The sequence below is a fragment of the Lithobates pipiens genome, unplaced genomic scaffold (assembly GCF_037356315.1).
Source record: "Lithobates pipiens isolate NorthernLeopardFrog02 unplaced genomic scaffold, aLitPip1_a1.2 Scaffold_13, whole genome shotgun sequence".
Lineage (NCBI taxonomy): Eukaryota > Metazoa > Chordata > Amphibia > Anura > Ranidae > Lithobates > Lithobates pipiens.
In genome coordinates, this window is record NW_027507718.1 from 546,340,653 (window position 1) to 546,356,547 (window position 15,895).

Here is a 15,895-nt window from a genome sequence, read left to right on the forward strand (position 1 = left end):
AGTTGAAAAAAAATCCAAACCATCATGGCCCTGTGTGAAAAAGTGATTGCCCCCCTTGTTAAAACATACTATAACTGTGGTTGTCCACACCTGAGTTCAATTTCTCTAGCCACACCCAGGCCTGATTATTGCCACACCTGTTCACAATCAAGGCATCACTTAAATAGGAGCTGCTTGACACAGTAAGGTCCACCAGAAGATCCTTAAAAGCTACACATCATGCCGAGACCCAAAGAAATTCAGGAACAATTGAGAAAGAAAGTAATTGAGATCTATCAGTCTGGAAAGGGTTATAAAGCCATTTCCAAAGCTTTGGGAATCCAGCGAACCACAGTGAGAGCCATTATCCACAAATGGCGAAGACATGGAACAGTGGTGAACCTTCCCAGGAGTGGCCGGCCGCCCAAAATTACCCCAAGAGCGCAGCGACGACTCATCCAAGAGGTCACAAAAGACCCCACAACAACGTCCAAGGAACTGCAGGCCTCACTTGCCTCAGTTAAGGTCAGCGTTCATGCCTCCACCATCAGGAAAAGACTGGGCAAAAATGGCCTGCATGGCAGAGTTCCAAGGAGAAAACCACTGCTGAGCAAAAAGAACATCAAAGCTCGTCTCAATTTCTCCACAACACATCTTGATGATCCCCAAGACTTTTGGGACAACATTCTGTGGAGCGATGAGACAAAAGTGGAACTCTTTGGAAGGTGTGTGTCCAAGTATATCTGGCGTAGAAGGAACACTGCATTTCATAAAAAGAACATTATACCAACAGTAAAATATGGTGGTGGTAGTGTGATGGTCTGGGGCTGTTTTGCTGCTTCAGGACCTGGAAGACTTGCCGTGATAAAAGGAACTATGAATTCTGCTGTCTACCAAGAGATCCTGAAGGAGAATGTCCGACCATCTGTTCGTGTACTCAAGCTGAAACCAACTTGGGTTCTGCAGCAGGACAATGATCCTAAACACACCAGCAAGTCCACCACCGAATGGCTGAAGAAAAACAAAATGAAGACTTTGGAGTGGCCTAGCCAAAGTCCTGACCTGAATCCTATTGAGATGTTGTGGTATGACCTTAAAAAGGCCGTTCATGCTCGAAAACCCTCTAATGTAACTGAATTAGGACAATTCTGCAAAGATGAGTGGGCCAAAATTCCTCCAGGACGCTGTAAAAGCCTCATTGCACGTTATCGCAAACGCTTGGTTGCAGTTGTTGCTGCTAAGGGTGGCCCAACCAGTTATTAGGTTTAGGGGGCAATCACTTTTTCACACAGGGCCATGATGGTTTGGATTTTTTTTCACCTTTAATAATAAACACCTTCATTTACAAATTGCATTTTGTGTTTACTTGTGTTGTCCTTGACTATTGTTTAAATTGGTTTGATGTTCGGAAACACTTAAGTGTGACAAACATGCAAAGGAACAGGAAATGAGGAAGGGGGCAAACACTTTTTCACACCACTGTATATATATATATATTTCTAGTTATCCGAGCATATATTTCAAATCCCTGTGCCTGGGCAAAAAGTGAACCGTTTATTATGTTTGGAGTAAATATAAATATATATATATATATATATATATATATATATATATATATATATATATATATATATTATATATATATATATATATATATATATATATATATATATATATATATATATATATATATATATATATTTATATTTACTCCAAACATAATAAACGGTTCACTTTTTGCCCAGGCACAGGGATTTGAAATATATGCTCGGATAACTAGAAATGGCAATCGGAATGTAGGTTTGAAGTAAATGTATTTGCTTTACTAAGCCAGACTTCACTTAAAGTGGTTGTAAACCTCAGACATGAAATATGAACAAAGCATATCCCTCTATAGTGTGTACTTGTCTCAATCCAGGGCACAAGGTGTCATTTCTGTGTCGCCTCCTTCCTCTGCTATCTGCAGGAGTCACTTCTGACGAGTTTTCCTGACACCGAGAGAAAAATGGTGACAGGGGAGGGAGCTCCAGCAGATTGACAGTCTCAGTTCTGTTCCTGTGTGCTGTGTGAAAGGGGGAGGGGGAGGACCTCCCTACCAAACCTTTTATGCAGCTGCAAAGGTTCATTTATGTACAGTTTATTTATGCTGAAGTTATTGCTCCAGTCCAAGAAAAGCAATACAAAACATATGTAATATTTGTTTTCTCTGCTACCTTTTCTTCAACACAAGATTTAACATACATTATTGTACAGTATCTCACAAAAGTAAGTACACCCCTCACATTTTTGTAAATATTTTCTTCTATCTTTTCATGTGACAACACTGAAGAAATGACACTTGTCTACAATGTAAAGTAGTGAGTGTACAGCTTGTATAACAGTGTAAATTTCCTATCCCCTCAAAATAACTCAACACACAGCCATTAATGTCTAAACCGCTGGCAACAAAAGTCAGTACACCCCTAAGTGAAAATGTCCAAATTGGCCCCCAAGTGTCAATATTTTGTGTGGCCACCATTATTTTCCAGCATTATTTTCTTGGTCATGGAGTTTACCAGAGCTTCACAGGTCACCACTGGAGTCCTCTTCCCCTCCCCCATGATGACATCACAGAGCTGGTGGATGTTGGAGACCTTGCGCTCCTCCACCTTCCGTTTGAGGATGTCCCACAGATGATCAATAGGGTTTAGGTCTGGAGACATGCTTGGCCAGTCCATCACCTTTACCCTCAGATTCTTTAACAAGGCAGTGGTCATCTTGGAGGGGTGTTTGGGGTTGATATCATGTTGGAATACTGCCCTGCGGTCCAGTCTCTGAAGGGAGGGGATCATGCTCTGCTTCAGTATGTCACAGTACATGTTGGCATTCATGGTCCCCTCAATGATCTGTAGCCCCCCAGTGCCGGCAGCACTCATGAAGCCCCAGACCATGATAACCCCACCACCATGCCTGACTGTAGACAAGACACACTTGTCTTTGTCCTCCTCACCTGGTTGCCCCCACACACGCTTGTCACCATCTGACACCAATTACGTTTATCTTGGTCTCATCAGACCACAGGACATGGTTCCAGTAAACCATGTCCTTAGTCTGCTTGTCTTAAGCAAACTCTTTGCGGCTTTCTTGTGCATCATCTTTAGAAGATACTTCTTTCTGGGATGACAGCCATGCAGACTAATTTGATGCAGTGTGCGGCGTATGGTCTGAGCACTGACAGGCTGACCCCCCACCCCTACAACCTCTGCAGCAATGCTGGCAGCACTCATACGTCTATTTCCCAAAGACAACCTCTGGATATGACACTGAACACGAGACCTCAACTTCTTTGGTGGACCATGGCAAGGCCTGTTCTGAGTGGAACCTGTCCTGTTATACCTCTGTATGGTCTTGGCCACCGTGCTCAGCTCAGTTTCAGGGTCTTGGCAATCTTCTTATCGCCTAGGCTATCTTTATGTGGAGCAACAATTCTTTTTTTCAGATCCTCAGAGAGTTCTTTGCCATGAGGTGCCATGTTGTACTTCCAGTGACCAGTATGAGAGAGTGAGAGCGATAACACCAAATTTAACACACCTGCTCCCCATTCACACCTGAGACCTTGTAACACTAACGAGTCACATGACAACGGGGAGGGAAAATTGGGCCCAATTTGGACATTTTCACTTAGGGGTGTACTCACTTTTGTTGCCAGTGGTTTAGACATTAATGGCTGTGTGTTGAGTTACACTGTTATACAAGCTGTACACTCACTACTTTACATTGTAGACAAGTGTCATTTCTTCAGTGTTGTCACATGAAAAGATAGAAGAAAAGATTTACAAAAATGTGACTGAGGGGTGTACTTACTTTTGTGAGATACTGTATATAAGAAGTTCCCATATTGTAATTTGTGCCTTCTTTAGATGAGAACACTGCTGGTAACCTCAATGTATTAAACACACCACTCCATATATTTTGCAGTAATAATAACACTTGGATTAATTCTAACCCACTGTGTCCAGCGAGGGAGTCCTGGGCCTGATTTCTTTGGAGCTCCAGCATTTGATGTAACGAGTTTTATGTAGCTTTTTTATTTTCATTAAACACAGAATTACATGAAATATGCAATCTTTTATGTATAGAAAGTATATAATGAATCAGGTTAACCAATACCACAAACTTCCTTCAGTAATACATGTTACAGGAAGGCCAATGTTAAGAGATTTGTGCACAATTGGTAAAACAAGAGGAAAAAAAAAAGTTAGCAGGTTACGGAAATTCTTGAGCAGATATTTTACCTTCCTTAGGTTGAAGCTGCGAATGGTGAATGCGCCTGTCTGGACAATTTTCTGGACAGTAACTATGATGTCCCCATAGGTCTGACTCTGTTCTGGCCAATATTGCTCACACTTTACCTGAGAAGATTAAATATGTGAAACGAGGAAATTTTTTATGTGGAATTTTATCTTCATTGTCAATTATCTGAACTCCACAGTCCACCATGTCCCCAATACAGTCCACCATGTCCCCAATACAGTCCACCATGTCCCCAATACAGTCCACCATCTCCCATTCGCCTTCCTGAACTCCACAGACCACCATGTCCCCAATACAGTCCACCATCTCCCATTCGCCTTCCTCCACCTCTCTGCTGTGTTACCTTATCTTTCTTTTATCTCATCTTCACTTTTACTGTCCACTATCTCAACTCAATCTCGTCTTCAACTTGCTTTTAATGCCCACCCTTTGCCATCACTTTCCTACATCTCATCTTCACTGTTGGCCACCTCCTCTTTACCATCCACCATCGCTGTACACCATCTCTCCTTCACTGTCCATAATCTGATTGTCATTTTCTTATATCTCACCTTCACTGACCACCACCTCCCCCTCACTGTCTTGCATTTCCCCTTCACTGTCCACTTCTCCCCTTCCGTGTGTTCCATTTCATCTTTCTTGTCCTCTATCTCACCTTCATTGTCCACCATTTCCATTTCACTGTTCTCCATCTTTCCTTCCTTGTCCTATGTCTTCCCTTCACTGTCTGACATCTCCTCTTTACTGTCCACTGTCTCACCTTTACTGTTCGCCATCTCCTCTTCATTGTCTTACATCTCCCCTTCACTGTCCACCATCTCCTCTTCATTGTCCTACCTCTCCCCTTCACTGTCCACCATCTCCTCTTCATTGTCCTACCTCTCCCCTTCACTGTCCACCATCTCCTCTTCATTGTCCTACCTCTCCCCTTCACTGTCCACCATCTCCTCTTCATTGTCTTACATCTCCCCTTCACTGTCCACCATCTCCTCTTCATTGTCCTACCTCTCCCCTTCACTGTCCACCATCTCCTCTTCATTGTCTTACGTCTCCCCTTCACTGGCCACCATCTCCTCTTCATTGTCTTACATCTCCCCTTCACTGTCCACCATCTCCTCTTCATTGTCCTACCTCTCCCCTTCACTGTCCACCATCTCCTCTTCATTGTCTTACGTCTCTCCTTCACTGGCCACCATCTCCTCTTCATTGTCTTACATCTCCCCTTCACTGTCCACCATCTCCTCTTCATTGTCCTACCTCTCCCCTTCACTGTCCACCATCTCCTCTTCATTGTCTTACGTCTCCCCTTCACTGTCCACCATCTCCTCTTCATTGTCTTACATCTCCCCTTCACTGTCCACCATCTGCTCTTCATTGTCTTACGTCTCCCCTTCACTGTCCACCATCTCCTCTTCATTGTCTTACGTCTCCCCTTCACTGTCCACCATCTCCTCTTCATTGTCTTACATCTCCCCTTCACTGTCCACCATCTCCTCTTCGTTGTCTTACGTCTCCCCTTCACTGTCCACCATCTCCTCTTCATTGTCTTACGTCTCCCCTTCACTGTCCACCATCTCCTCTTCATTGTCTTACGTCTCCCCTTCACTGTCCACCATCTCCTCTTCATTGTCTTACGTCTCCCCTTCACTGTCCATCGTCTCCTCTTTATTGTCCACTCCGCTGTCTCACCTTTACTGTTCACCATCTTCTTTTCATTGTCTTACGTCTCCCCTTCACTGTCCACCATCTCCTCTTCATTGTCTTACGTCTCCCCTTCACTGTCCACCGTCTCCTCTTTATTGTCCACTCTCTTACCTTTACTGTGCGCCATCTCCTCTTCATTGTTATACCTCTCACCTTCACTAGCATCTCCTTTTAATTGTCCTATGTCTCACCTTCACTGTCTGCCATCTCCTCTTCATTGTCCTACGTCTCACCTTCACTGTCCGAGATCTCCTCTTCATTGTCCTATGTCTCACCTTCACTGTCCGAGATCTCCTCTTCATTGTCCTATATCTCACCTTCACTGTCCGAGATCTCCTCTTCATTGTCCTATGTCTCACCTTCAATGTCTACCATCTCTTCTTCATTGTCATACCTCTCAATGTCACTCACTATCCACCATCTTCTCTTCATTGTCATACCTCTCACCTTCACTGTCCAGCATTTCCTTTTCATTGTCCTATGTCTCATCTTCATTGTCCGCCATCTCCTGTTCATTGTCCTATGTCTCACCTTCACTGTACCATCTCTTCTTCATTGTCATACCCCTCAATGTCACGGTCCACCATCTCCTCTTCATTGTCCTATGTCTCACCTTCACTCTCCGCCATCTCCTCTTCGTTGTCCTACATCTCTCCTTCACTGTCCGAGATCTCCTCTTCATTGTGCCAAGTCTCCCCCTCACTGTCCACCATCTCCTCTTCATTGTCTTACATCTCCCCTTCACTGTCCACCATCTCCTCTTCATTGTCTTACGTCTCCCCTTCACTGTCCACCATCTCCTTTTCATTGTTTTACGTCTCCCCTTTACTGTCCACCATCTCCTCTTCATTGTCTTATGTCTCCCCTTCACTGTCCCCCATCTCCTCTTCATTGTCTTATATCTCCCCTTCACTGTCCACCATCTCCTCTTCATTGTCTTACGTCTCCCCTTCACTGTCCACCATCTCCTCTTCATTGTCTTACGTCTCCCCTTCACTGTCCACCATCTCCTCTTCATTGTCTTACATCTCCCCTTCACTGTCCACCATCTCCTCTTCATTGTCTTACGTCTCCCCTTCACTGTCCACAATCTCCTCTTCATTGTCTTACGTCTCCCCTTCACTGTCCACCATCTCCTCTTCATTGTCTTACGTCTCCCCTTCACTGTCCACCATCTCCTCTTCATTGTCTTACGTCTCCCCTTCACTGTCCACCGTCTCCTCTTTATTGTCCACTCTCTTACCTTTACTGTGCGCCATCTCCTCTTCATTGTTATACCTCTCACCTTCACTAGCATCTCCTTTTAATTGTCCTATGTCTCACCTTCACTGTCTGCCATCTCCTCTTCATTGTCCTACGTCTCACCTTCACTGTCCGAGATCTCCTCTTCATTGTCCTATGTCTCACCTTCACTGTCCGAGATCTCCTCTTCATTGTCCTATATCTCACCTTCACTGTCTACCATCTCTTCTTCATTGTCATACCTCTCAATGTCACTATCCACCATCTTCTTTTCATTGTCATACCTCTCACCTTCACTGTCCCGCATTTCCTTTTCATTGTCCTATGTCTCATCTTCATTGTCCGCCATCTCCTGTTCATTGTCCTATGTCTCACCTTCACTGTACCATCTCTTCTTCATTGTCATACCCCTCAATGTCACGGTCCACCATCTCCTCTTCATTGTCCTATGTCTCACCTTCACTATCCGCCATCTCCTCTTCGTTGTCCTACATCTCTCCTTTACTGTCCGAGATCTCCTCTTCATTGTGCCAAGTCTCCCCTTCACTGTCCACCATCTCCTCTTCATTGTCTTACATCTCCCCTTCAGTGTCCACCATCTCCTCTTCATTGTCTTACGTCTCCCCTTCACTGTCCACTATCTCCTTTTCATTGTTTTACGTCTCCCCTTCACTGTCCACCATCTCCTCTTCATTGTCTTACATCTCCTCTTCACTGTCCACCATCTCCTCTTCATTGTCTTACATCTCCCCTTCACTGTCCACCATCTCCTTTTCATTGTCTTACATCTCCCCTTCACTGTCCACCATCTCCTCTTCATTGTCTTACATCTCCCCTTCACTGTCCACCATCTCCTCTTCATTGTCTTACATCTCCCCTTGTCTGTCCCCCATCTCCTCTTCATTGTCTTATGTCTCCCCTTCACTGTCCACCATCTCCTCTTCATTGTCTTACGTCTCCCCTTCACTGTCCACCATCTCCTCTTCATTGTCTTACGTCTCCCCTTCACTGTCCACCATCTCCTCTTCATTGTCTTATGTCTCCCCTTCACTGTCCACCATCTCCTCTTCATTGTCTTACGTATCCCCTTCACTGTCCACCATCTCCTCTTCATTGTCTTATGTCTCCCCTTCATTGTCCACCATCTCCTCTTCATTGTCTTACGTCTCCCCTTCACTGTCCACCATCTCCTCTTCATTGTCTTACGTCTCCCCTTCACTGTCCACCATCTCCTCTTCATTGTCTTACGTCTCCCCTTCACTGTCCACGTCTCCTCTTTATTGTCCACTCCGCTGTCTCACCTTTACTGTTCACCATCTTCTTTTCATTGTCTTACGTCTCCCCTTCACTGTCCACCATCTCCTCTTCATTGTCCACTGTCTCACCTTTACTGTTTGTCATCTCCTCTTCATTGTCTTACGTCTCCCCTTCACTGTCCACCATCTCCTCTTCATTGACATACCTCTCACCTTCACTAGCATCTCCTTTTAATTGTCCTATGTCTCACCTTCACTGTCCGAGATCTCCTCCTCATTGTCCTATGTCTCACCTTCACTGTCCGAGATCTCCTCTCCATTGTCCTATGTCTCACCTTCACTGTCTACCATCTCTTCTTTATTGTCATACCTCTCAATGTCACTCACTATCCACCATCTTCTCTTCATTGTCATACCTCTCACCTTCACTGTCCGGCATCTCCTTTTCATTGTCCTATGTCTCATCTTCATTGTCCGCCATCTCCTGTTCATTGTCCTATGTCTCACCTTCACTGTACCATCTCTTCTTCATTGTCATACCTCTCAATGTCACGGTCCACCATCTCCTCTTCATTGTCCTATGTCTCACCTTCACTCTCCGCCATCTCCTCTTCGTTGTCCTACATCTCTCCTTCACTGTCCGAGATCTCCTCTTCATTGTGCCAAGTCTCCCCTTCACTGTCCACCATCTCCTCTTCATTGTCTTACATCTCCCCTTCACTGTCCACCATCTCCTCTTCATTGTCTTACGTCTCCCCTTCACTGTCCACCATCTCCTCTTCATTGTCTTACATCTCCTCTTCACTGTCCACCATCTCCTCTTCATTGTCTTACGTCTCCCCTTCACTGTCCACCATCTCCTCTTCATTGTCTTACGTCTCCCCTTCACTGTCCACCATCTCCTCTTCATTTTCTTACGTCTCCCCTTCACTGTCCACCATCTCCTCTTCATTGTCTTACGTCTCCCCTTCACTGTCCACCATCTCCTCTTCATTGTCTTACGTCTCCCCTTCACTGTCCACCATCTCCTCTTCATTGTCCACTGTCTCACTTTTACTGTTCGCGATCTCCTCTTCATTGTCTTATGTCTCCCCTTCACTGTCCACCATCTCCTCTTCATTGTCATACCTCTCACCTTCACTAGCATCTCCTTTTAATTGTCCTATGTCTCACCTACACTGTCCGAGATCTCCTCTTCATTGTCCTATGTCTCACCTTCACTGTCCGAGATCTCCTCTTCATTGTCCTATGTCTCACCTTCACTGCCCGAGATCTCCTCTCCATTGTCCTATGTCTCACCTTCACTGTCCGAGATCTCCTCTTCATTGTCCTATGTCTCACCTTCACTGTCTACCATCTCTTCTTCATTGTCATTCCTCTCAATGTCACTCACTATCCACCATCTTCTCTTCATTGTCATACCTCTCACCTTCACTGTCCGAGATCTCCTCTTCATTGTGCCAAGTCTCCCCTTCACTGTCCACCATCTCCTCTTCATTGTCTTACATCTCCCCTTCACTGTCCACCATCTCCTCTTCATTGTCTTACATCTCCCCTTCACTGTCCACCATCTCCTCTTCATTGTCTTACATCTCCCCTTCACTGTCCACCATCTCCTCTTCATTGTCTTACGTCTCCCCTTCACTGTCCACCATCTCCTCTTCATTGTCTTTCATCTCCCCTTCACTGTCCACCATCTCCTCTTCATTGTCTTACATCTCCCCTTCACTGTCCACCATCTCCTCTTCATTGTCTTACGTCTCCCCTTCACTGTCCACCATCTCCTCTTCATTGTCTTGCGTCTCCCCTTCACTGTCCACCATCTCCTCTTCATTGTTTTACATCTCCCCTTCACTGTCCACCATCTCCTCTTCATTATCTTACGTCTCCCCTTCACTGTCCACCATCTCCTCTTCATTGTCTTACGTCTCCCCTTCACTGTCCACCATCTCCTCTTCATTGTCTTACGTCTCCCCTTCACTGTCCACCATCTGCTCTTCATTGTCTTACGTCTCCCCTTCACTGTCCACCATCTCCTCTTCATTGTCTTACGTCTCCCCTTCACTGTCCACGTCTCCTCTTTATTGTCTACTCCGCTGTCTCACCTTTACTGTTCACCATCTTCTTTTCATTGTCTTACGTCTTCCCTTCACTGTCCACCATCTCCTCTTCATTGTCCACTGTCTCACCTTTACTGTTCGCCATCTCCTCTTCATTGTCTTACGTCTCCCCTTCACTGTCCACCATCTCCTCTTCATTGTCCTACCTCTCCCCTTCACTGTCCACCATCTCCTCTTCATTGTCTTACGTCTCCCCTTCACTGTCCACCATCTCCTCTTCATTGTCTTACGTCTCCCCTTCACTGTCCACCATCTGCTCTTCATTGTCTTACGTCTCCCCTTCACTGTCCACCATCTCCTCTTCATTGTCTTACGTCTCCCCTTCACTGTCCACCATCTCCTCTTCATTGTCTTACGTCTCCCCTTCACTGTCCACGTCTCCTCTTTATTGTCTACTCCGCTGTCTCACCTTTACTGTTCACCATCTTCTTTTCATTGTCTTACGTCTTCCCTTCACTGTCCACCATCTCCTCTTCATTGTCCACTGTCTCACCTTTACTGTTCGCCATCTCCTCTTCATTGTCTTACGTCTCCCCTTCACTGTCCACCATCTCCTCTTCATTGTCCTACCTCTCCCCTTCACTGTCCACCATCTCCTCTTCATTGTCCTATGTCTCACCTTCACTCTCCGCCATCTCCTCTTCGTTGTCCTACATCTCTCCTTCACTGTCCGAGATCTCCTCTTCATTGTGCCAAGTCTCCCCTTCACTGTCCACCATCTCCTCTTCATTGTCTTACATCTCCCCTTCACTGTCCACCATCTCCTCTTCATTGTCTTACGTCTCCCCTTCACTGTCTTACGTCTCCCCTTCACTGTCCACCATCTCCTCTTCATTGTCTTACGTCTCCCCTTCACTGTCCCCCATCTCCTCTTCATTGTCTTATGTCTCCCCTTCACTGTCCACCATCTCCTCTTCATTGTCTTACATCTCCCCTTCACTGTCCACCATCTCCTCTTCATTGTCTTACGTCTCCCCTTCACTGTCCACCATCTCCTCTTCATTGTCTTACATCTCCCCTTCACTGTCCACCATCTCCTCTTCATTGTCCACTGTCTCACCTTTACTGTTCGCCATCTCCTCTTCATTGTCTTACGTCTCCCCTTCACTGTCCACCATCTCCTCTTCATTGTCCACTGTCTCACCTTTACTGTCCACCATCTCCTCTTCATTGTCATACCTCTCACCTTCACTAGCATCTCCTTTTAATTGTCCTATGTCTCACCTTCACTGTCTGCCATCTCCTCTTCATTGTCCTACGTCTCACCTTCACTGTCCGAGATCTCCTCTTCATTGTCCTATGTCTCACCTTCACTGTCTACCATCTCTTCTTCATTGTCATACCTCTCAATGTCACTATCCACCATCTTCTCTTCATTGTCATACCTCTCACCTTCACTGTCCCGCATTTCCTTTTCTTTGTCCTACGTCTCATCTTCACTGTCCACCATCTCCTGTTCATTGTCTTACGTCTCCCCTTCACTGTCCACCATCTCCTCTTCAGTGTCTTACGTCTCCCCTTCACTGTCCACCATCTCCTCTTCATTGTCTTACGTCTCCCCTTCACTGTCCACGTCTCCTCTTCATTGTCCACTCCGCTGTCTCACCTTTACTGTTCACCATCTTCTTTTCATTGTCTTACGTCTTCCCTTCACTGTCCACCATCTCCTCTTCATTGTCATACCTCTCACCTTCACTAGCATCTCCTTTTAATTGTCCTATGTCTCACCTTCACTGTCCGAGATCTCCTCTTCATTGTCCTACGTCTCACCTTCACTGTCCGAGATCTCCTCTTCATTGTCCTATGTCTCACCTTCACTGTCTACCATCTCTTCTTCATTGTCATACCTCTCAATGTCACTATCCACCATCTTCTCTTCATTGTCATACCTCTCACCTTCACTGTCCGGCATCTCCTTTTCATTGTCCTACGTCTCATCTTCACTGTCCGCCATCTCCTCTTCATTGCCCTACATCTCACCTTCACTGTCCAAGATCTCCTCTTCATTGTCCTATGTCTCACCTTCACTGTCTACCATCTCTTCTTCATTGTCATACCTCTCAATGTCACGGTCCACCATCTCCTCTTCATTGTCCTATGTCTCACCTTCACTGTCCGCCATCTCCTCTTCGTTGTCCTACATCTCTCCGTCACTGTCCGAGATCTCCTCTTCATTGTGCCAAGTCTCACCTTCACGGTCTGCCATCTCCTCTTAAAGTCCTACATGTCACCTGCACTGCCCGCTATCTCCTCTCCGTTGTCCTACATTTCACCTTCACTGTCCGCCATCTCCTCCTCATTGTCCTACGTCTCACCTTCACTGTCCACCCTCCACCCCCCCCCCTGCCCACTGTCCTGCATTTCTCCTTCACTGTCCATTATCTGCCCTTTACCGAGCTCCATCTCACTTTGTTTTGTTCCTCCAGCCCAGTCAGCATCACAATAACAGAACTGTTTTCTTGCCACACCATGCTCCAGAAGTCAGCCACCGTCTCTGGAATAGGGCCTGGAACAAGAGAAAATGAACACTGCAGGAATCCCGCAGACATGTGCTCCAAAAAAACGCATATAACCAATTGCCAGATGAGATATAGAAGAGCTAAGCTATATAAGAGAGATAACACTTTGAATTATCTCACTTCACTCACCTTGTGTTGCTATGTAGAATTTTGGTGCCTTGTAACCCTGGAAGATAAGATAAGTTCATATTTCTATAGATTCGTAGTAATGTCAGTAGTAGTCACATTCATCTGGGCTTTTTCTGTAATGTTGAGGATGTTTTGGAGCTTATCCAAGCCACTCCTTCAGTTCTAATGAGCGTCAGGAAAATTTTTCCAGCATTTCTATCCACACCGGTACTGCCTTCACATTTTGTGTCAATGTAGATGTTCATTGTCCAAGAATAGGATGGGAAGTGCAAAATTGTTCTAACTACATATTCCCATACCGTGCTCCTGACACCTATTAGAACTACTACTACTACTACTACTACTACTACTACTACTACTACTACTACTACTACTACTACTATTACTTGCTAATTAAACATGAAAGTGTATAAAACCAAAAGTCAAAGCTTACTACTTACATCAACGTAGGAGGCATTTATATAATCGGATCTGGAGTGACTGGACCTCAGCACCACCCGAGAATCATCATCTAAAGAACCAAAAGAGAATCAGGTTAACTCTGTGCATGTGCATGAATGTATGTAGATAGTAAAAGCCCAACTCCAGAAATCCATGTTATTTATTTTTTTTCATTTTGAATAAAAAGAGGTAAAACCCAACCGGAACATAACATGTAAAGCCGCGTACACACGGGCGGACTGTCTGGCCAACTAAGTCCGTCAGACAATCCGACAGACAGTCCGTCCTACTTTTGAATGAACGGACTTGACCACACACGATGAACAGACAGTCCGCTGAAAGCTTGCGTGATGACGTGTACAGCACGTACGACGGGACTAGAAATACGACGTCCAATACACTGCAATGCAACCTTCCGCCGTGTAAATCCTTTCTGAGCATGCGCCATACTTAGTCCGTCCAACTTGCCTACTCACGAGCGGACTGTCCGCTGAAACCAAAGTTGGACGGACAATATTACGGAAATTCCGAAAGACTTAGTCCGCCAGACTGTCCGCTGAAAAAGTCCGCTGAAGCCCACACACGAGCGGACTGTCCGCTGAAACACGTTTCAGCGGACTAAGTTGGACAGACAGTCCGCCCGTGTGTACGCGGCCTAACGTTTGCACATGTTGTCCATCAAGAAGTAAGAACATGCGTTGGCAGGATGGACTGGGGACCATTTCAAAAAAGATCCACCCTTTGCAGGCACCTCTGATGTCTGGACATTGGTGGCGCCTTGCAAAGCCTATACAAGGGCATTTACATTACCCATTATTGTGGGCATCCTTACACATTGGGTACTGTTAGTGGTTTACATTTGTATAAGTGATGCAGGGTAGATTCCCCCCTTTGTTAGCAGATAAAACAACCAGCACAAGGAATTTTTGTTTATTAGCATTGAGAGTTATATCAGTGTAAGACATTATTATTTGTGTTGGTACTTACATGGTAAAACCTTCTTGTAGCGATTCTTATCTTGGTTTACAGGGGACATGCCGACACTGCAGAGGTACATCAACCCACCTGGAAGTTCCTATATAGAGATATAAAAATGAAAGCCCATTGACACAGGTCTTATGACTTTCATCTGTGTGACACAATGTACAGTTGGGTAACAATTAGTTCAAAGCCAGGCAGATGACAAAGTGCAGCTTGGCTTGGAATTAAGCAGTGCATCATTATGCCTAAGTCAAGTCCCCTGCTCTAGTGACCCCTGCGCTTGTGCCTCCAGTGAACCCTAAGCCTCCAGTGACCCCTGTGTTCCTGTGCCTCCAGTGACCTCTGATCTCCTGCATCTCCAGTGACCCCTGTGCTCCTGTGCCTCTAGTGACCTCTGGGCTCCCATGTCTCCAGTCACCCCTGAGCTCCTGTGCCTCCAGTGACCCTTGTGTTCCTGGTTCTCCAGTGACTACTCAGCTCATGTGCCTCCAGTGACACCCGGTGCTCCTGTGTCTCCAGTGACCCCTGTGCTCCTGTGTCTCCAGTGAGTGACCCCTGAGCTCCTTTGCTTCCAGTAACCCCTGTACCCCTGTGCCTCCAGTGACTGTGACTTCTGAGCACTCCTGTGACCTGTGGGTCTCTAGCAGCCTCAGTTCTCCTGTGCCTCCAGGAATTCCAGCAACCCCAGTGCTCCTGTGCCTCCAGTGACACCCGGGGCTCCTGTGTCTCCAGTGATCCCAGAGCTCCTGTGCCTCCAGTGACCCCTGTGCTCCTGTGTCTCCAGTGAGTGACCCCTGTACCCCTGTGCCTCCAGTGACTATGTGACTTCTGAGCACTCCTGTGACCTGTGGGTCTCTAGCAGCCTCAGTTCTCCTGTGCCTCCAGGAATTCCAGCAACCCCAGTGCTCCTGTGCCTCCAATGACTACAACCCCAGTGCTCCTGTGCTTCCAGTGAACCCTGTGCTTCTGTGCCTCCAGAGACCCCTGGGCACCTGTGCCAACAGTGACCCCTGAGCTCCTATGTCCTCCAGTGACCTTTGAGCTCCTCTACCTCCAGTGACCCCTACATTCCTCTGCCTCCAGCGACCCCTGAGCTCCTGTGTCCCCAGTGAACCCTGAGCTCCTGTGCCACCAGTGACCCCAGAGCTCCTGTGCCTCAAGTGACCCCCTGTGCTCCTGTGCCACCAGTGACCTCTAAGCTCCTGTTACTCCAGTGACCCCTGAGCTCCTA

General features: G+C 46.3%; 1 protein-coding gene across 3 annotated transcripts in view; it reads right to left on the reverse strand.

Annotated features, from left to right (window-relative positions):
* LOC143975807 (receptor-type tyrosine-protein phosphatase kappa-like) overlaps positions 1-15,895 on the reverse strand; it is a 228,823-nt gene that overhangs the window by 52,123 nt on the left and 160,805 nt on the right. For all 3 annotated transcript variants that reach the window (XM_077478356.1, XM_077478354.1, XM_077478355.1), the window contains 5 exons: positions 14,671-14,758; positions 13,683-13,753; positions 13,243-13,279; positions 13,003-13,100; positions 4,254-4,370 (listed from right to left, as the gene is read on the reverse strand). In XM_077478356.1, coding sequence (XP_077334482.1) covers positions 4,254-4,370; positions 13,003-13,100; positions 13,243-13,279; positions 13,683-13,753; positions 14,671-14,758 — 411 coding nt within the window. The remainder of the gene's footprint in view (positions 1-4,253; positions 4,371-13,002; positions 13,101-13,242; positions 13,280-13,682; positions 13,754-14,670; positions 14,759-15,895) is intronic.